At 38.9% G+C, this 23,063-nt stretch overlaps 1 protein-coding gene across 4 annotated transcripts in view; it reads left to right on the top strand.

The window, feature by feature from the left end:
• The window catches only part of ptprua (protein tyrosine phosphatase receptor type Ua), a 211,960-nt gene that overhangs the window by 138,610 nt on the left and 50,287 nt on the right, over positions 1-23,063 (top strand). For all 4 annotated transcript variants that reach the window (XM_008421304.3, XM_008421306.3, XM_008421305.3 and 1 more), the window contains exons 8-13: positions 1,245-1,565; positions 4,167-4,276; positions 9,141-9,342; positions 11,374-11,476; positions 14,860-15,139; positions 16,523-16,559. In XM_008421304.3, the coding sequence (XP_008419526.1) occupies positions 1,245-1,565; positions 4,167-4,276; positions 9,141-9,342; positions 11,374-11,476; positions 14,860-15,139; positions 16,523-16,559 (1,053 nt within the window). The remainder of the gene's footprint in view (positions 1-1,244; positions 1,566-4,166; positions 4,277-9,140; positions 9,343-11,373; positions 11,477-14,859; positions 15,140-16,522; positions 16,560-23,063) is intronic.

Raw genomic sequence — 23,063 nt, forward strand, 5'->3', positions numbered from 1 at the left:
AGTAATGTTCACACTTGACAGCTGTAATTAGGCTTTGTCCGTTTATACGTGCCAAACAACCTTCTCCTGTCAAACTGTATTCATTTAACAAGTTGTGAATCTGCCGTTCTGTGTTATTCTGTGACATGTTTTTATCCATCTGTAGGCACAAAATCTGAGTTCATAACGCCTGCTGCAGGTTTCTGCCTCCTTTTGCTTGTTATTTTTTCCAATTTTATCAAACACAAGAGAAGGTAGATATATACTTTTGGATTTTTCTAAAAGTAAAACTTTCCTCTGGGATGAAAATTTGCATTTTCCTTTTCCAGACTCAGTGAATTGTGTCAAAAAATGGTCATTAAAAATGCTGAAGTCTGATGCATAAATTTATTTAATTGCTCATTATTTTGTAAAGACTGAATTAAACAGGAAACATTTGTAAAATAAGACGATAAAAGCTTTGGAAATGTGTTGATGCTGACATTAGCGTTAAGGGTCTTTGTGCCGCTGCAACGTGTTTAGCATTGAGATGCTGTTTAAACCTATCAGCAAAGCTATTCAAGCCTAGCTCCTTTTAGCACAACTTAAACACAACAATAGTCCTTTCTAGCTTCTAGTCAGATCAGTTTTTGAAGCAAATAGTAGCAAGAGAATTGATTTTGTTGACTGTCATTGTAGTTAACTCTAACTCTAACCCTACCAGAAACATGCTTTGGATTCTTGTATGTAAAAAACTAAAATAAAATTGTCAAAATTTCTGGCCCTGCCTATAACCTAACCTGCCTAAAACTTCTCCATACATTCATCTCTGACCTTTCTGCTGGGTTCAGTGATTTTCATGAAGCTGTTTGTTCCTGGATTTTTCTCCTAAAAACCTCAGAGGACTTTATAGAACAGCTGAGCTGGATTTTTATTGTGACTCAGTGACATAGACGTAAAGACTCTTTATCAAGTAGGAGATTTAAGTAGACAATGGGTTAACCTATATTATATTTAAAGATAAAGTCAAAGGGGCTTTATTTTATTTATTAAGAATGTTTTTTAAAACCATTAAGAATATTTCTCCCACCTCACATGTCGGTGGACTCTATCCTATAAAACTCCATTGAAATGTGCTGCAGTTTGCACTTCCTACATGATGAAATCTGAAACTTTTGATTTCCTGTCACCACTTTTCCAAGGCCGTGTATGCCTGTATCTCATGAGCTCAATGCATTTTCATGTAGTACTTCATCAGTAACGTTTCTGCTTCCTGTCCCCGTCAGAGCCCATGCGTGCCTTGCGGGGCCTCACAGCCACAGAGATCCAGCCGCGTCTTTTGGCCCTTCAGTGGGAGCCGCTGGGCTACAACCTGACACGCTGCCACACGTACACGCTGTACCTCTGCTACCGCTACTCCATGCCGACGGGGAGCAGCGGGGGCAACAACGCCACTGTAAGGGAGTGCCTGTCGGTGGACCGCAACACCTCCCGCTTCACCCTCAGGGACCTGCCACCCTTCCGGGCGGTCCATGTGAGGCTGGCACTGGCCAACCCAGAGGGCAAGAAGGAGAGCCGGGAGGTCACCTTTCAGACGGAGGAGGATAGTGAGTGGGAGTTTAATTGTTCTCACTGTATGCTAACCAGTGCTACCCAATTGTATAGAAGGCACATGTTTTTGTTTGGGTGTTCAGTGAGGCTTGGTGTTGTCAGGGAGACTTAGCTTCACAACTTCTTACAGTTGTAGTTGTTCCTTTATGCTCGGATGATTATTATGCAGTGCTTACAAAAATCCGGGCCTTCAGTTGTGTAGCGCAAGCAAAAAAAAAAACACACAAATATTGACTAAAAAGAAAAGCTGGATCAGCATAACTAAACGGAAGATCAGCCCTTTAAATGGAGACTAGTGAAGCATTCATAAGCTCAGTGTATTGCCAAGAGCAAAATGCTATAATGATTTTGCTTATCTTTGTAATATTTTCCTGTGGACTTCAGCAGATTATGTGCAGTCTAATGCAAATTTTCCATGGATGAAGACCCAGAAGGTCAAAGTCTTGTTGTTATGTAAAATTGGTGAGACATTCCCATGCAACTGAATATGACTTAGGAATATTTTTATGACCATTCATATGGTCAAGAAAGTTGGAGAAACTGATCCTCAGGATTTGCAGTGGGTAGCATTTCATCATCACTTCTTATTTACATACATAAAAGGAAGACAATCACTGTCCAATCTCACTGTAATTGTCCATTCCTATACACTGTATGTCTTAATAACTAAGAGAAATTGATTTCTTAAAATTGGACGCCTTACAGACCATTTCTTCAGTCCATTGCCTATTGGGCTCAACTATCAAATGCCACTGGAGTGTTTTTTTTCACCTTATGTAAAAAACAGCAAAAGAAAAAAAAAAGTCAAACAAGAAAACCTTAGACTTTTGTTGATCCACGGTCTTCCACTTATCTGAGTTTGGGTCACAGGGCAACAGGTCCAGGAAGAACATCTAGACATGGATCTCTCCAACAAGATCCTGCATTCTGGGGGATCCAAAGTATAGCTAGGCCAGACGGGAGACATTATCCATCCAGTGAGAGGTGTGTCTTCCCCAGTGTCTCCTTCAAAACGTCCAAAAGGAGACACCCAGGGCGCATCTTGATCTATTCTCTGAACCAACCAAACTTTCTCCTCACCCTGTGTCTAAAGCTTAGTCCTGCCATCTTACAGAGGAAACACATTTAGGCTGTTTGTATCCAGGATCTTGTTCCTTTGGGCATCGTCCATATCTCATGGCCATACATAAGGGTCGGAACGTAGACCGACTGGTAAATCGAGAGCGTTCTTTTTAGCACTGCTCTCTCTTACCACAACAAACTGAAGCTACCCCCACGTTACTACAGAAACCCCAACCCATCTGTCTAACTCCCATTCCATCCTACCGTTACTTATGAGCAAGACACTAAAAAACTGAAACTCCTCTGCTTGAGGCAAAGATTGGCCCCCATGCCACAGGAGCAGTCCACCTCTTTTTCTGTAGAGTGTTTTCTTTTTAGCTATGTTGAGTTCTTGCTTTAGATTACCTTCTAAGAAAACTAGACTCAGATCAGGATTGATTGTTTCAAAGAATTATGAGGTCTTGTCTGCAGTGATATGGGTAATACTCCAGTCAGTTGCAGTACACGGTGGACTACGGTGTACCTGAGTTCACTTTCAGGACTATCGGGTCTCCATAGACCAAAGTAAGAGCTGTGTCTGCATTTTTGGCACAAGGTCCAGCTCTTTCCTGGACTTGCACTGGACTCTAACATGGGAGTTTCCAGTCATTTGTTAAGACACTGGGATGAGAGTCAGTTCCCAACCAGGAAAAGGAATACTGCTGCCTCTGGGCCAGAGGTTTCTCTATGGGAAGGAGTTTAAGTATGTTAGTGTCTTGTTTGTGAAGGATGAGATGGATGGACTGATTTGGAACTTGGCTGCAGTAATGGGGATGCTGCCAGAGCCTTTCCTTCTAAAGAAAGAGCTGAGGCAAGAAGCAAAGTTGTATTTGAAAATGTTGATTTTCACCGGCACTCACAGTCCAATCTCATTTATGTTGAACTATTTTGCACAAACAAAAAGACAAATTTTGCATTTCTAAATGTTTGAAGCTAGTGGAGACTAAGTCAAAAAACCAAAAAACAAACAAACATGTAGCTAAGTCTGCAGGGAAAGATGTGTTTCAATATTACTCCACATTTAGGAGCCACTCTGTAAGGCCAATCACAGAAATATATAAGATAGATTTGTTCTTGTAATGTGACCAAATGGGAAAAAGTAAGCCGGTTAGAATACTACCTAGTCCTGCAGTAGTATAATTATTATTGTATTAAAGGAGTAAATTATCTTATGTGTCATTTAGTCCTTTTTAGTATCTTTAAAGATACTAAATTAATCTATTTAGTATCTCTCCACAAAAGACGGCCATGATGTAGACGCTGCACAACATCAGTAGCCAGGATGTCAATATATCCTGATGTCTGCGGCCGAGTCGGGCCAGTTTTCATCTGTCCCCTCATCTCCTTTATCTTTTCTAGCCCTGGTGTCTTTTTTCCTCTTTCTCCCTTATTTTTCTCTGTCAAAAGTGTTTGTACCCACTAGCATGCCCACACAACACTCCATTTACTCGAGACAGTTTGTTTCAGCCGAGACTGTTTATTTTGTCTCGCTTTAGTTCCTGGGGGCATCGCTCCAGAGTCTTTAACCTTCACTCCACTCGACGACATGATCTTCCTCAAGTGGGAGGAGCCTGTGGAGCCCAACGGTCTCATCACACAGTATGAGGTAAGAGATGAGGTTTGTTTTCGCTTTGACCTGTTGCAGAACCCACGTTCACATTTCATTAAATTTACAGTAGATTTCTATATACTAATAAAGCAGAGGCTGTAAATATATAGGAGTATAAACTTCTAGAAAATTGTAAAACAGCCAAAAACACTGAGTTCCTTTAAATCTAGACTAAAATCCCACCTGTTTAGAGTTACTTTTGAACCATAATAAATGAAACACTGACCAACATTTTGATGTACACTGACGACATTTGGTAAAATGTAATGTTTCAATTGTTGAATGTGTGCTCTATGACTTTGTATTTTTGTGTTGTAATGATGTAAAGCACTTTGAACTGGCTTATTGCTGAGATGTGCAATACAAATGAAGTTGATTGATTGATTTATTGATTGAGGTGGATGCTTCCACAATGTTAAATGTCATTATTGACAATCAGGGCTGACCATCCAGCCTCCAGGATAAGAAGCTAACATCCTGCTGGACACAAACTGTTTAGAGTTTTTTCTTCAGGTCAGTTATACAGAGACTGTTTTTGTCCCCAGGCTGCATCTGATGAACAAGCCTGAGTAGCCAGGCTGTTTGGTGATTTTTGTTTTGATCAAAACAATCAAAAATAGGATTTATTGATTTTATCACAATTCTTTTTACTTTCTTTATAACATAAAATGGCTACAAATATATCTACATGTTGTTCCTTCATCCTTATTTTATTCCCCTTAAAGTTTATATATTTATACTAGTGGCGGGACTTGTTAATTGCAGAGTCTGTAATGAATTAATTTTGATTAATTGCATTTTAATCAAACTGTGTATTGTCAAAATAAGCTACATTTTAATTCAAAAATCCCTTTTGCTGCTAGATTTTTTAATAAATAGACATGGGAACTCAAAAATAGAATTTTCTAATTTATTATTATTCAGGTTCTTCATCATCACATTGGTGCAAAGTGTTCTTTTATCCAGTCAGCTTTTCAGTGTTTCAAGAATTCCTGATCATTCACAGCACTTCTTTAGAAATGTGGACATTAGCATTAGCGCCTGCAGCCTGTGCTGATGCTATTTTAGGCTTCACTTCCTTTTAGCACAACTTCAGTACAACGATAGCCTTTTCCAGCATCCAATCAGATCAGTTCTTGAAGCAAACTGTAGCTCCCAGTGAACCGAGAGAAGCGTCTTTGTGTTGTTTGCGGGTGTCACTTGTGCGTCAGATTTACGGGCCTACCAGAAACAAGAGAATACAAAGTTCCATTCCTGATTTATTATTAACATCTTGATGCTGTGAGTGCCTGAAAAAAATGTCTAATTGTCTGTGCCATTGTCTTGGCAGATAAATCAGATTCTGGGTTTTTTGTTTGTTTTTTTTCTATCTGGTGGTCTCTGACCTACCAGAGACCAGGGTAGTCTGGGCTTTCTGCTTTGAAGCCTCACTATCGATGACTGTCTCAGAGGCATTTGAGAGAGAAATTAGTTCCACAAACACACACTGAGTGATGGTGTGACTGTTCACACACAGATGAGCTGCACTTACTTGGAAGGTTCAGGTTGAACAAATAACACAAAGAGTCGACAGAATAAAAGACGGCAGTGGAACTTTCATGTGATTGAAAGACTTGACAAGCTGACTAGGCTTGATGCAGAGTTCAGAAAAAAAAAGCTCCTCAGTGGGATCCATCAGCAGTGTTTTAGAAATATTCTTGATGTCACTGAATGTAGTGCATAAAAATATTTTTTGTGTGCACAAAAATATCAAATTACTGAGAGTCTAAATAAAAACGTCTTGTACGTTGTCATGTTTCGATCCAGCAGTGAATCCTCACTGTATGCCAGAATAAACTTGATAAACACTGATGATTCATTTAATAGTGTTTGAAAAGCTGCTTATTAGTGTCTGGCCATGCAGTAGTTCTGGTATTCTCCTTTTGGGTGCAGCTGATTGGACTCAACCAAAACAGGTTTTAGAAAAACTGCGATGGACTGACACCAGCTCACCCCTTCACCTCCCTCTTTCCCTGCAGGTCGGCACAGTGGATGGATAGTTCAGCTCATTCTCCTTACATTAAATACATCTTTTAAACATACAGAAATCCCTAAAGCTTGGCAGTTGTTGATGGCAGCCCAGTCTTTAAAGTATGAATATAGGCAACATATCTAACTACTGTGTGTTACCAGCTACGTTAACAATAGCTAAAAAAAAAATTAAAAAAACGGTTGTCAGGTTTCCTGTGGAGGGTCTTAATAATGGTCTTAAACTGAATCCTTTCCAGTCTGGTTTACCACGTCTACCTAACTCCTGTCCATCTGCTTGTGATCAGTTTTATACAGGTGACTCCTATTATTTTTGTCACCAGCTGAAAATCCTTGAGGAGTCATCTTGCATCTTTTTTGATTTGATGAATAAGACATGCATGATGTTTACAAAAAATGATTAAATAGAACACATTCAATTATTTTCCTGTATGGTAAGGAGCAGGAATTAGCTCTTGAGAAATTATTGACTCAAATCTGTATTTTTTAAAAGGTTTTTCTGGCTCTGACGGTCGTTATTTACATCAGATCAGGAAATGGGGAGAGATAGGAGAGGGGGACAACATGTAGCAAAGGACCTAGAGTTGGGAACCGAATCCCAGATTCATCGAGGATAAATAGCCTGTAGATATGAGGCTCCACCTCTACACCAGACACCGTCCCTTCAAACCATACCTTTTAAAAGTCAGGTAAAAAATTTGGTCTATTGTCTTTTTTAGAGATCAAACGTTTTTTCCTCTTGCACTCCCATGAAAGTTAAACTTGTCTCTCTCTGAAGGTACAGGCATGCACTTTGGACAGCCACACCTGGCCATGTCCAGGTGATACACCTGTGTGTCTTTTCCATTCCTCCCGCTAAGAAGTGGCTAGAACCACAAAATAGAACCAGAGTCCTATTCCATAGCTGCAGTATTCAGGCTTTGAACACTCACATTTTTTCAAAGTAAGCACTTCAACCAAAACTATTTGCCAATTTCTTTTGGTTGTATTTACCCAGAATGCCCTCGACTGTAGCCTGCTTCCTGCTTCTGGAGCGGTCTCTGGTCCATTTGGCATTCACACCTGACAGTTCATTTCAGTGGAACCCAGACCTGGATTTGTAGGCGGACCACAGTTTAGGAGTCCACTGTACATATTTTCATGAATTTTGAAAATAATTAGAAAAGAAAATCACAAATATAAATTAATTTAGGTATCTGCATCACACAGCCACATTTCCTTACAAAAGACAGAGTAGATTTTTGAAAATGATCTCCCAAGAGGGTACAAAACATCCGTATGGTCAATATGAACACACCTATTTACTATGAATGTACAAAATGTTCTGTGGAAAATGATTTTTCTTCATACCCAGAAAAGTCAGGTATAAAATTACAAATAGAAAACCTCTGTACAAAATCGCTGGCCATGTTAATTTCCTACATGTTTCGCAGAAGGTTTTAAAATTTCATCCCGTCTGCCATGGAGATCACTGCTTCGACTGGAACCAATACTCCCTCTGGAGCTCGTTGCAGTCATTTGTCACGGCAACTTTAAGCATAAGATAGAGGAGACTATTAGACCATACTGTCCCTAAATGTGTCTAGAAGGTAATTGGTGCCTGTTTTAATGACGGATGGTAGCCATCTAACTGGAGAAGCAGGTCTTAAAGGCTCGACTTTATTGAGGAGTTGTGATGCAGCTGGCAGGAAGTGACAAAAAGGTCTGAGGATTAGGGTCAGTATCAGTATGGGATCAATGCTACTGTTTGATAGTTTTGTTTCATATTCTCTTCTTAAAATGTTATTTTATTTTTGTGTTGTAGGCTCTCAGCTGTACCTCAGAAAAGAGTATGCTTTGATTTACTTTCAAATGATAATTTTTGGCACTTTATTTAGGAAAAATTCATACAAATCATTTGGGAGCAGAGCTTTCAGTCGCTCTGCTCCCCAACTATGGAACTCATTACCACCATACCTTAGAAACATAAAGTCATTATCAAATTTTAAAACTGAACTCAAAACACACCTTTTTAGATCTGCCTTTTCCACATGACACAATTGGTTTGCCTGATTTTACATAGATTTTATATAGCTACATTGTTTTGTTTTATTTATTTCTATTTATTTTTAATTGTTATATTTTATTTGTTTCTGTCACTATTTTTTACTCTTGTACGGTGTCCTTGAGTGCCAGAAAGGCGCCTTTGAAATAAAATGTATTATTATTATTATTATTATTTTGTTAATAAAGCATTTTGTAGACGGCTACACATTTTGTCCAAATTTTGTCTTAGGTTAGAACAAAATTAATTCAAAGGAAAAAAAACCACAAAAAATGTGTTGGTATGTCAAACTTAAATGAAAAGTATTGATATCGATATCGGTATCTGTACCGATGTCAATATCAGCGATACATGCCTTGTAATTACTTTGTATCAGATCGGTACTAAAAATTTGCATGCCTCTAGTTTCTGTGGCTGAACAAACTAAATCTCAATCGGGCCATAATCAAGAACTTAGGAAGTTCTAAAAAGAATTTTTGTCCATCATTGTAAAAGAAGTTGGTCATATATTTGGACTCATGCAAGTATTGAAGTATTTCCTCACATTGTCTCTCATGGCTAAGCTGAACTGATCTCTCCAGTACATTTAATGGCTAACCAAGCACATGTTTTTTTATTTTATTTGAAAAACAGTCTGATGAATATTTTATGAAGAACATTGAAATTTTCTTTCAGAATCAGCTTGGAAAAACAAATGAGTTATTATGTTCATTTTATGTATCGCATGATTATTCTTTCATCAGTCTTGTTTGTTCCTGTTTTCTTTTTCCATCTGTTTATCGTTTGCAGATCAGCTACCAGAGCATTGAATCCTCTGATCCGGGCATCAACGTTCCCGGTCCTCGCCGCACCGTCTCCAAGCTGAGGAATGAAACCTACCACATGTTCTCTGGCCTGCACCCTGGAACCACCTACCTGGTCTCTGTTCGGGCCCGCACGGCCAAAGGCTTCGGCCAGACTGCTCTCACAGAGATCACTACCAACATATCTGGTGAGCCTGCAGTCAGGCTGATAGATGTCCTGTGTGTAACCCCAGAAGATGAATCTCATCAATAATAAAACAAGAAGACCTTTTTTGAGATTTAATATTCCAGTCTGTAATAAACAGATTCCAAGAAAACCAAAAAAGAAAAAAAAAACAATCAACATTTCTTGCCAGCAGAGATGACTGAGCGAGAACTTGTTTCTTTCTTCTTCAAAAAGAACAAAATTGATTTCCTCATATACTTTTAAATTATACAAATTATCCTCATTCATGCACAGCCAAAACGGCTTTCAGATGCACACTCGCTTTATTGGAGAGAAAACAAATTATAGCTAACTACAAATGTTCAGGATGGGTAGTTTGAGGGGAAAACAGCTTTGTTTTCTGTTCTCCCATTGAAAGGCCCCACACAACACAACACAACAGAAATTAGAGGCTGAGACTGCAGGTATGGAACGGCTGTGAAAACATTCCACCTCTTAATGTGAGTTGGTGATTTCTGTCCATTAAATGTGTTTAGGCTGAGACATTACTGGGATGTATTTGCATTAAATCATGTGGAGGCTGTAGAGTATTGCTTGTTGTGTTAGTGTGAGCAATGAGAGTCGTTCCCACCTTTTTGGAGCCCCTCTATGGTTTCAGCTTTAGAGTTGTTAATTATCACTTTTTAAAATCACAACTCTGAGAATCACACGGGGTTTTTACCATGAAACATTTTTTGTCTTACATGCAACTTGCATCATTCACGTAAAAAATGGTGTGAACCTCGAGTGCATAGATCTTCCATGTCGAACGTGGTTTTCACATGGGATTTTTCTGTCAGGAAACATGTGGAAGAAAACTGAACAGAGCTGAAAAACCAGAAATTAATTAAAAAACCCACAAAACTAGGAAAAGGGAACAAAATACATTGACTTCATGAAAGTATGTCTGTGTTTATTAAACACAGATAAAAGAGTTTTGGATATTTGGCTTCGATAGAAAGAAAGAGTTGACAAAATAAAATTAATAAACTTCAGAACTGTTTGATCTTTTTTGTTGCTGTACAATACTATATATCCAACAATATTTATTGCAGATATATCCGGATAGCCAACAAAAAAAAATAGATTTTACAGATTTGTGTAGCTGTCATCATTGAAAAGCAGCCATGTTTACAACTTGCTAGCATTATCATGGGTAGCACAGCTAACCACTACACAAATTTAGCTCATTTAGTGACTCCTTAAATTTGACATTTAAGGAGTTTTATCTCCTGACAGTCCTTTTTTGGCTTTGCAAATCATTAACGTTGTGTATGAACTGTTAGAATATTAAGAATTAGTTCAGTTAGAGCTCCAGTTTAAGCTAACCTAGCAGGTCCGTAAGGAGCTAAAAGAAACTGAAAGGAAAGCAGATATGCTCCATTCTGTTAGCAAGGATGAAAAATACAAAGCTGGAATATTATACTTATTATAGTGAACAGAACGCATACACACACACTGGTCTTGAGAACTCAGCTGTTTGTGTGTCTATTGGTGGCAGAATTACACAAACATTCACCTCTTCCATTCCACCCTGAGCTCGTATGTTGTTCTCATAGCTACAGCTCTTTACTTCACTACACACTTCCAATTAATTTACAATATGTAATAAAGCGAGGAAAACTCCACCTCAGAGCTCCCAGAGTTTTGCTGAGGTTGTGCAACTTTGACATAAATCCTAATTATGCTTAAAAGCCTCTTGTTTTCTGTGTAGCCGGCTGCTGCTTCCCGTCAGCAGACAATGGCAGCGAGTGGGAGGTCTACTGGTACACAAGGGATCCGTTTGAGTAATGAAAAGAGATCGCGCTCCGGCTCCTTTCATATGCAGCTGGAAAAAAAAGCCTAAAATATCTCAGCAAAAATCTTAAAAACATTAAAATTGACAAGGTTTTGAGGTTTCGTGTGGAATATTTCTGTAGTGTGCATGTCTTTGACCTGTCTCTCTAAAATGTGCGTGTGTGTGTGTGTGTGTGTGCGCGCATGTGTGCGTGCGTGTGTATGTGTGTTTTTCCAGCCCCTGTGTTCGACTATGAAGACATCCCGTCTCCACTGAGTGAGTCAGAGAGCACCATCACCGTGCTGCTGCGCCCTGCCCTGGGGAGGGGGGCGCCTGTCAGGTACAGCTAATAAATGCTCCTCAGCTACGCCAGAGCTCAATCACTGCTGCTCTGCACGGGTATTTATAGCTGCAGTCACAAAGAGCTCTGTGGGGCATCGGGAAGTGGTTCGTTAGGCTCTGAAAGCAGCAGACGCACTTCAAAAGCAAACGGTGTCATGTTATGCTAGCCTAGCTTGTCTAGCTAACCTAGCTTCCAATTCTTTGGTTAAAAGGTTTAAGAAGGATGTATATATCTTTTAAACCCCTTTTATTATGTTAAAAAAAATGTATTTAATGAGAACAATCGCTAAATACAGTTGAAACCAGAAGTCTACATACAACCTTAATGAAGTTAAATATTATTAAACTTCTCTTGTTTTAAGACAGTTACAATTATTTGTATTTGCTAAATTCTACAACAGTAAGAGAAATAATTCCAGATTTATGTATTCATGTCTTCTAAATCAGAAGTTTACATGCAGAATGATTACGGTTTCTTAAAACAGTGAGGGAAAGCCCAGATGATGACTTATGGCTGACATGGACGACGAAGGCAGAGACATGGAAGAGCCAAAGCGCAGACAGCCATGGTAACAAAAAGAACAAAACAATAAGCTGGTCATGAGCAACTGGCATGGACAGGAACCAACCAAACACATCTAATAACAAACAAGAACACAGCAAGGAACAAAAGCCAAACAGGAACTTAAATTGCATAGGAGACAGGTGAGCAGGACAGCTAATGAGGGAACACAGGTGGAAAAACATGAGTTAGATTGACAGGAACAAAAAGGCTGAGCTAGAGAGTACTGAAAAACAGACTTAATCATTATCAAATCAAGACAGCTAGAATAAAACATGGATAAAAAAACCTGAAGAGGCTAAGAAAACCGAAACATGGAGCCATTTCAGCACCGAGGCAGTTCAAAGTGCTTCAGATCATAAAAACACTAAAACACAGAGTCATAAAACACACCGTTTTGTCAACAATTGAGAAAAACAGTAACAAATGTGACATTTTCCCATTGGGGATCAATAAAGTATATTCTATTCTATTTTGATGAGTGCCATCATAAAAATCATTAGTAAACATCAAATATGTTGATCAATGTTTCATTTATTATGACTCTAAAGCAACTCTTTACAGGCGGGTTTTTAGTCTAGATTTAAAGGAACTCAGTGTTTCGGCTGTTTAGCAGTTTTCAGGAAGTTTGTTCCAGATTTGTGGTTAATAGAAGCTGAAGGCTGCTTCTCCATGTCTTAAAGACATAACCATCTGATTGCTGTGATGGCTGGAAAGATAATCTTAAGTGATATTCCTGCTGTGTGTGGCGTGTTGAATGAAACAAGTAGGCAACCAGGAAGCGAGGTGACAGAAACACGGACGGGAATCAGATATATACAGAAGACAGAACAACTGCCATGGCACAACTTTGTATATCACTTTTTCTCTCTGATAAAAACAATCCTCAAATTATCGCTATAGTTCTTCTTCCTTGTCCGCCATGTTTGTTTCCTCTGAACTCCCCTTTGATCTCTGGCGTTTTGGGTGATTTGCTGAGTGAAATCGGTCGGTGTGTTGTCTTGTCTTTTCTGTGTGGTCGGACGCCGCACACTGTGGTGTAAATCTATAATTTGTTTTTTTTTATCATCTTGTGTGGTCTCTCTGGTTTCGAAAATCAACCTGCAATTTTAAAACGTTGCCATGTGAACCGGGCAGCAGTCTTTTTCCAGAACTGGCTTGTTTCTGCTCCATCTTTCTTCCTTTCAACTATAGCCATTTTCCCTGTCCCTTCTTAAGGACAGTGTCCCCACAGCAAGATGGCCGCCATATTTCACATGAGAGACGAAGTGTTCAGGCTCATGTTCTAAGTTTTACGCCTTAGATACTTTTTTGGTTATTTTTATTCATATCTGACCCACCTGTTTTTAGAAAGTACATGAAACTCCTCCATAAAGAGCAGACTTGGGAAGTGAAGGTCTATTTCCTCACCTTAACTTTGGATCTTGGCAGCTCAGATGATGGACTGAATTATAGGATGTTCAATGCTTGGGATGAAGCAAACCCTGTTTGTTCACACAGTAACTGGAATGACTGGAAACTAGTAACTAAGTAGTTTATTCTTAAAGGCTAAATGACTAAAGAGAAAAGAGGAATGTATGCAGGGCACATCACATTTTTTAGCATTTTTATTCGTGGAAAAACTTTAAAAAGCAAACTCCCACAAACATACATTGAATTTTCTGACATAAGGTCATAAAAATGTGTAACAGTACTTTTGCAATAACCTGGAAATGGTGACCGTGAAAAGTAAATGGTTCCCGGGTTTATCATTCCAATACTGCAAAACGTGAATAAATCCTGTAACGTGTCTCCCTCAGTCACTGCCTCACACTGCTCTGAACTGACAGCAAACTACTAAGCATATGCTGACAGCTGCTGGTTGCTGTTTCCCTGTAACTGGCATCCGAATCCAATTTTAGCCTAAATGTCGGATTTAGACAAATCTGATCCACGGCATCTTAATGAAACAGCATTCCTCCAGGAAATAATGAAGAATGGGAGCTGATTTAATCTGTAGTGTGCTGAGGTTCTGTCACAGAGGACAGCATGGTTCTGTCAGGGTGGCCAAGCGCTAAAGCTTCTGCTTATTGAACCAGTTTCATATAATGAGTAGAAAATAAATCCAGACATTGTGATACATTAAATAGTAGGATATTATGTGTTTTTTGGGTTTTTTTTTTTGTTAATCTTTCAGCACAGTCAAGTAACCATGTTATTGTCAGTTGTTAAACAAATATCAAAGACTTTAAATTTGCCGCAGCAATTTGGCGCCTTGAATTTGGGCCACTGTCTCTTTAAGAAGGAGCTCAGAAAGAGCAGGAATGTGATGACATTCTGAGACTCTGCCTGTAGAATGTCATCACCACAAGTCTACTCATTATGCTGCTCACAGCGTTCAGCAGACTCGCAGTTCAAGCATGTGTGTGATAATTGCTGCTGCAGCTGGTCTGGAGGAGCCTTGTGGAGAAGCTCGGCTGAAGACTGCGGCTCCAAGGAGGAGCTGTGTGGAAAAGGGCGGGGCTTTATGGGAGCAAGCGTTTAGGCACCTCTGAACGGTTGCCATGGGAACTTTGGGGATTTAGGTATCATGTATATATTCATAATTTCCAAAAATGTATTCAGTTCCATAATATTACAATATACCAAAACAAGAAAGGAGACACCTGCTGAAAGCTGTCTCTGGTTTGCTCACACATTGGGCTTTGATGTCGTGTTGGAAACTTGTCAAATACAGTCTTTGTGTTATTTTTTTCATAAAAATGAAAACGATAAAACCTTAGGGCCCTTAGCTTCAGCTCCTGTAGAATAACTGTAGAGGTCTGATCTGTCTCTCCCAGTGCCTACCAGGTGGTGGTGGTGGAGGAGGACGGCTCCCGCCGGGTGAGGAGGAGAGAGCTGGGCACCGTCGACTGCTTCCCTACGGCTAACTCCCACAGCGAGGCGCAGGCCAAAGGGGCCCCGCATTACTACACAGCCGAGCTGGCCCCCAGCAGTCTGCCTGAGGCCACGCCTTTCACTGTGGGGGACAACCACACCTACAATGGCTACTGGAACAGTCCTTTAGACCCCACCAAGAACTACCTCATCTACTTCCAGGCTACCAGCAACTTCAAAGGGGTAGGAAGCATTACCCATAATCCTTTTGGTTCACTGCACTGGTTTGTTTCAGCAACATTTTCTGTCAGTTCAGGTTAGAGCCTGACTGGCTGGAAGTCAGTGGGCAGGAAGACACAAAGAGGAGGTAGAATGGTGTGAGATCTGCCATGTTTGAGTTTTGTTCTTAATGACTGACGACTCATTTCTGAATGAAACAGAGAGGAAAAACATGATCTGGTCCCTAAAACAACTTATTTATTAAAGGCTTTAAATATTTAACACTATACGTAATCCACCTGTATGATATCTGTCTGTCTGTTTGTCTAAACTTCATAATTAGACCCCACTTTGTATTTTCCTCACACTCTGTCGTGTCTCATAGTGTCTGATTAAAATCTCTCCACTTTGAATGTGATCATCAATTCTCTCATAGCGAAGCATCATTTGTTTTACCTGCACATATTTCCATCTCCAGTATATTTCCTAAAATATATTTGTGTTTTGGGGGAGATTAGATTTTCAGTGAGAATGTGGAGAGAAACTAATTATTCTGACAATTACCTTGGCTAAATGAGATGTTTCAGACTTAGCGTGGACGGTGAGCCTCCACCGTACTGAAAACAGTAATTGCTTCCAGCTAATATTCCGTCAGTGGGGCTTGAAAGACGGGTGATTGGTGTACCAAGTTTTTTGTGCACAACACAGGAACCGTAACCTTCCTCTTTGTGTCGTTCCTGCTGGAGCATTTCCAATTGATCCAAAATAACCATTACTTCAGGCATAGCAGCCGCTCCATGCTGCACCTTATAAAATAACAAATAATTGCGTTTGTATGTTTTGGTGTTTGGATGTAACATAAACACGTAATTTTTTCTTATCCTGCTCTAGATTGGTGAATTATCTTTATTTGCTTCTTTACGGGTCTTCACAAAGCAACAGGAGCCAAAAATGTCTCATCGCCACTTTGATGTTACATGCTTTCAAACACATCATTAAAATAGCAGCTCACTTTAGCTCTGGCTAATTGACCTTTATTTCAGATATAAATACCCTCTCTTTATACCAGAGGTTTTTTCCAAGCTCCATCAAACGGAGCCGTATGCTGTTTTGATTTCTCTTTTATTTCCAACCAGCACTGTTTGAGGCCATAACAGTAAAATAATCTGACCCTTTCTGGATTTCCAAATATTCAATATCAAGCTCTCCAAGTTGATGTTAATAAACCTTAAAATATTAAATATACTTGTGTGTCTTGTTAAAGGGTTAAACACTAATGCTATAAAAAATTGTGTCCTTTTTTGCATGTTTAAGATGACGTAATGCTGTTTCTTTCCTTAGTTTTGTTTTCGTCATGGAATCAGCCAGAAATGAACAAACTGACTCTTTTCTTATTTTTCCCAACAGGAGACCAGGATAAATTGTATTCGAATTGCTCGGAAAGGTAAGTCTCATTTATCAGTTCTGAGGTTTTTCTGTTAACAGCAAAATGTAATTATCACCTGCTTTCATTTCAATGGACCTTACAAACAGAGGCCTGTCTGTATGAAATGAGCTGGTGTACGGCACATGAAAGAGTAGTGGTCTGGTCTTCTCCGGGTAATAAAGAAACTGTGTGTTTGTGTGTTTGTATGCATATACGTACTTGCTTGCTCAGCACCTTGCTGAAAATGCTTTTTTGTCATAGTTGTTAGTAACAGCCATTATGAATTCAACTTCCTCAAGGTTAAAGAATCCATTTTTGTTTTTTTTGGTGGCTGCAATCAGAATAAAAAATGAATTAGTGGATGTCAACTTAAGGATCAAACATACTCAGGTGTAATATTTTGTGAACCATGCAAACTCTATGCATTCTGCTGGTGGGCGGTGGTGATTTTGTTGTTGAGTGAACCGATTGCCTACATTTCTTGTGACAGATTCCTTCATTTCCCACAATCCAAATGGATACTAACTAGCTTGATGAGCTGGTTTAGCATCCAGCCCCAATTTTTCTCCACCACAGCAGCAATCACACACCTGTTAGTGCGGCACAAATCGGCAGTCTTGCTGCTGCGCGTCCTTGGACTGTTTGCACTGACTCACAGCATCATACAAAACAGTTTGATATGGACTGTTTTCCACCAAACAGTTTCCAAATTCGCATACCAGGTCTTAAAAAGGTACCGTTGTGCCGACGTGTACGACGGACGTCTGCATTGATTCCACTTCAAGTACTCACGGACCTCCGCTAAGTTAGGTGCGCCTCAGTATATGTTTGCCTGAGAGACGGGGTCCGTTGGGACGGCAGTTCAGATGGAGAGAAGGAGGAAAGACAGCAGAGGAAGTTTTTTTCATCTATGATTACAACTGAAAAAGGTTTGAAGAACTCTAGAGAAAGATTTCCAAAAAATGTGAAAAAGAATTCCGCCTGGATTTCTGCAGCCGTTTTACCTACATCTGCATACAGAAGACAGCAGTGGGAGGAAGCAGAGGACACGCTGAAATCACATTTGTCTCAGAGGTGCCTCGAAATCTCATCCCGGCTTTTTCCTCATTCCCTCAGTGCAGCTCATCTTTTCTCTGCCTTTTTCTTAACGCAGAATCCAGTCGGCATTAGCTGACAATATGTTTATTAGATATTACATTTTTCCATCCCCCCCACAAGACAGGCTGTCTATTCATGTCGGCTTAACCACTTAACAAACGTGAAATTCACATTCTAGTTCATTCAGAACATTTGATGTTTTTGCTTCAAATCCACTTGACAAGTCAATGCAATCACAGCATAGCATAAATTCTCAAGATATCTCCATGTATTCATGCTTTGCCGTAGATATAACAGGCCAGACCTTAACAATAAACAGATGTTAAAATATTAGCAGCATGCCATTAGTTAAAGCTGCAGTATGTAGCTTTTATAAACAATTTGTTTTTTGGGGGGGTTTTTTCTCTTAAACCGACCCCTATATCCTGACAGTAGAATTTGAGACAGATAATGTGTTTCATAGTTGGACAAGTCTGTCTTTATAAAGGAAAAATAAAAGTGAATATGATAGTGACTTAAAAATGAATCCTCAAGCAATGCAGTTATTCTTGTACATAATTTGTCATGATCTGTAGAGAGTCTGTATTGGTTTGTGTTGTTCATTATTGCCAGATTGTGCCACCAGGAATAAATGAATGCATTTTGTGTAGAATCTTATTTTTCAACTAAAAACTGAATTCTACCTTCTGCAGCTACCATTTTAAAGCTAGCTAGATTTGGGTTCATTATTTCTATTTGGCAACAAATAGTTCAGAAAGACAAGAAGTTGTCCATAACTAATAGTAGAAAAGAAATCACAAATAATTCAAATGTATGAGAATTACAAACTGACTGCATTGTAGATAAAATCCATTTGGTACGAGACTAAAAATCCCTCTATGTATTATGGATGAGATCATATGTGAGAATATACTTAACAATGGTATAAGTTTCAAGGCAATATTACATTCATAAGTGCTACTGTGAAGTATTAAATCAGACGAGGAATATGCATTTAAATCTGTAAGATAGAGTTCAACATTTTGTATCTTTTATGCAAAAAGAGACAAAATACTCCTCTTCTTTAAAAAAACAGGCAACTTCTCTTAAAATACTATCAAAATGTAAATAAAGTTGAAATCAAAGTTCAATAAAGTTGCATGAACACTACCTTTGAAACAAAAACAACATAAAAAGCTAATTTTTCATCATTATTGTAAGATAATTTAAAACCCAGTGAATCTTCAGCCACAGAGAATGATCCGATCTGATTTGTTTTATGGAGAAACATAACGGCTACAATATTCATTTGACACGACATACAAATTAAAATGATGCAACAAACAATTCAAATGTATAAAAACAAGCATAGAGAAATGTTCAATTTATTACCTAGAGACAACGAATAATTGTCAATGTTTTGCAACAGTGAAAGTTTGTTTTTCTCATCGACTAAATTCTTTAGCTGCAGAATACAGAAATTAGTTCTTAATGGAAAAATGAAATTGAGCTTGTTTATTCTTATTGACATAATTTGGCAACAATGAGCAACACAAAATGAACTTCAGACTGAGCTCTGAAATTCCTCATCAGAACGGAATGAAAGCCTGGAGGCAACTTCAGAGAAAATGAGAGCAGAAATATGATTTATCTTTAAATGAATCTGGTTACAAAAAAAGAGAGAAAAAAACCTCATGGTCTACACATAAAATAACTTGAGAACATCCAACGTGCTGTCATCTTCAGGAAATATGAATATGATATCACTTCTTATGTCTTATTGCCTGACAGATTCCCAGCAAAGTTGCAGGAAATGATCACATTCAGCAGATTTAGATCGTTTCCTACTAGCTGCACATTATTAACACACAGGTGTTTGGAGCTTATTGATTCAGTTTTTCGTTTTTTTTTTTTTATGGTTGTACAGAGTAGGATTTTAGTCACTTTCAGTGCAGTGGACTTATTTATGTATATCTCAGAGCTAATGACGTGTGTTTGGGTTATGTAGTGGAGCAGCTCTGCAGAGGGACGACGTGACTAATGGACGACTCTCCTCCACCAGGAGGTTCATCTGCTCCTTTCCTCTGATACCAGAATAATGAAATGTGTCTTTTCTGATCAGTTTCAAGCCAGCGAGCTGATATTAAACATTACTGTGAAACACGCCACTAGCTGTTGTAGTGCACGTCTATTAAACCCAGTGGACATGCTGAGGACGACCAGAGCTGGATCTTTTGTTGTTGTTGTTGTTGCTCCAATTAAATTTTTTGCAATAGCCAGTTTCATAATGTGACCCAAAGGCAGAATGACTCACCCTGCAGGATGAGTGGGATTGCTCAAAGACTTGCCAGCCTGGATGTTTTGCTCTGAGCTAAAAGTCTCTACAGCTTCATTAGCCAAACGCAGCGATTTGCTGCTCATAATGCTTATTCAGACACTTTCTGTCACACAGCAACAAACACTGATGTCATTCATGACCTGAAAGGCCAGCACATCGTGTGAAAGGTGAAGGATGCATCTTTTGTTCACATTTTCTTTTTTTCCAGTTTAATCCATCATCTGAAAATAAAAAAAAGCGTGACTGCAAACCTCCCAAAACACGACTGTCCACTTAAAACGGCGGACCAGGCAAGGAGGGTGTTAATCATCCAAGCAGCCAAGAGCTCCACAGCTCTGTGGGACAATCGGTCAACATGACAATCCTAATGGAGGAATGGCAGAAAGTGATCTACTGTTGAGGATAAGGATCCCTGTTTGGAATAAGTCATGTAAGGGTCAGAACAACCAGGCTGTAGCCATAGGAACGCATTCTGTCCCTTACAGGCGAACTCTTCCATGTGTGTTGAAAAGCTCTCTGTACATCGACCTGAACACATCAACCCCTCGTGTCGACTCTGAATAACTTATTATTACTGCGCTGCTGTGTGAGGTCTGCGCTCTTCTTCTGCGTATGTGAGTTTGCTTTGCAGTTTCAAACTGTTCACTCAGGACTCTCATTGCAGTCGTATTTAAGTAGTCTGAATTACCACGCAAAAAAAAAAAAAAAAAAATCATATTTCAGCAAAAAGTCAGAACTGAGCATCTAGACCTGCTGTGTAAAAGTGACACACTGTCAGAACCAAACAGCTTAGTCTACTCAACTGTATGCATTTCAAAATGAATTTCAAAACTAACTAATTGGGCAGATGAACAATGACAACGCTTTCTTTACATCCTTTTTTGTGTTTTTAATCTTAATTGTTGCCTGTGTGAATGTGTCCCATGTCAACAACCAAATGCAAAATGTTGTTTCGTCAGACCTAACGATTAACAACGAAAGCCACATTTGTCCAAATTTTTATTTGTGAGGTTTTCTAATGTCAGACTCGTAAACAACTCTTCAGACTGTAAGGTGACAGATGATAAGGAAGCCTTTCATAGAACTAGGGCATCGGTTTAATCTGATTCCCGGAGCTTCATCTCTCCCAAGCCAGAAATGTTTGGCTTGTCTTTCCAGAAGCTGCTGCTGCTGATATCAGAGGTTTTTGTTGTTGCGCAGCCACAAGAGGTTAAGTATCGCCTAGAAGCATCATGTGGATGTGATTGTTACCCGACATACACCGCTTTAGGAAAATGATGCTACATCAGTTCCTTTATGTGCATTTGATACCGCAGCATATCCAACTTGATCACTTGGTGCACACAACATAAATACATCACTGCCATCAAATTTTCATAAATATGATTTAAATATTCCAGAACTAATTGGATTATAATGTTACTTTATAAACCGTGTGGCTGAATCTGTCTGCACTGGTGAATAGTTACTCACCTCAGCATGCTGAATGCTTGGAAAGGCTCCAACTGACAGCAGACAGACCTACTTTCTGATGTACTGAGTTAATATTTGACAACTAATTGACAGTTATATATGATATTTGGAACACTTATAATCAGATCATTAAGCATTAAAAAATAAATAATAAGTGGCAATAGTAACATACTCCATATTCTTGACGACATCCATGCATTAATTTTACACCTTTCATTCCAAGACACACATGCTGGACAAACTGCATACTTCAGACATTTAATCTTCCATAAAATGTTCATGTCTTCATGTTTAGGCTCAGTTGAGACATTTTTGGTGTTAGCATATATATTTATAGAGGGAAATCTACCTTCCTGCAGGAAGGTGTCACCTTTAAACAGAACCCCGAACCAGATGAAGCCTTTATTTAAAAAAAAATTAATGAAAATAGTTAAAACCTGAACAAAAAAACCTGCTAAGTTGATTAACTTGGTCAAACATGACATGTTAAAATAAACTGCAACAAATAAATAATAGAGCATGATGTCGCTCAGAGCACAAAGCACAGAAACATGATCACCGATACTTGATCTAGTTTATTTTTGTCAATATTGGGACCAATACAGATCGGTGCATCTCCAGTTCTCTGGTTATAAGAGTAGAATATGAGGCAGGTCTTTTAAGTCAAGCTTGTTAAGCTATTGGTGTATTTCAGTTTGCTGTACTGGTGCAAAGTTAGCAAATAAATGTGTAATTATGTACATTTGTGTCTGCATTTAAAAAAAATAGAAACTTTTTAGGTCAGTTCTGCTCAGTTTTTTGTATCGGATCAGAATCGGATGATACTAGACCTTAGATATCGGTATCGGTATCAAAAGTGAAAAAGTGGATCGGTGCATCCCTACGTGGAACCAGCAGAGCCTGAAGTCTATTAGGAACATCTGGATCAGTCAGATGAATGTTATGGATTTGACAAACAGAATTTTAGGTTCTATTCTGAATTTAACAGGTAGGTAATTTAATATATTAACAGATATAATGTTTGCTCCAAGTGCTGCAAAATACCTAAGCGTATACTAATTATTATAATCCTGAATTTTGTCTTGCAACTAATTTGCATTTATTGATTTCCTTCTGTTTCCATCAGCATTTTGCATCCACCACTGTCACCGTCCTCTGAGTTACTGAAACGTAGATCAGGTGTGGATGTTAAGGGCAGTGAAACTATTGAAATGGCTCAATCACTGGCAGTTGGGGAGGAATCTGAAATACAGCAGTTCAAATGCTCCTCTTCATCCTTTGCTATGCTTTTTTTCATGCTGTGCTGGCATTTGGAATTCCATATACTGTGCTGCTCTAGTGCTTATGAGACCAAACAGAAAATATATTTGCCCCATGCATGATGCACAGCCCTCTCATTTTTGGGCATAAATCTGTCCAGAATACCAACAGATCTCCTGCTTCTCATCATTTCACTGAATATGCATTCAGTTGTGGTTTTCCTCTGTCACGTAAACATTGATAGTCAATAAATTTTAACGTGTGTTCATATGAGGCTTGTTTCTCTGTATCTTTTGAAAATAATCAGTTTGGTTTTTGTGATCGAAGTTATTAAATTCACTCATCAATTTTTGAGCAAATTTGCAATTTTAATC

This window comes from Poecilia reticulata, chromosome 11 (assembly GCF_904066995.2).
Source record: "Poecilia reticulata chromosome 11, P_reticulata-male-v2, whole genome shotgun sequence".
Lineage (NCBI taxonomy): Eukaryota > Metazoa > Chordata > Actinopteri > Cyprinodontiformes > Poeciliidae > Poecilia > Poecilia reticulata.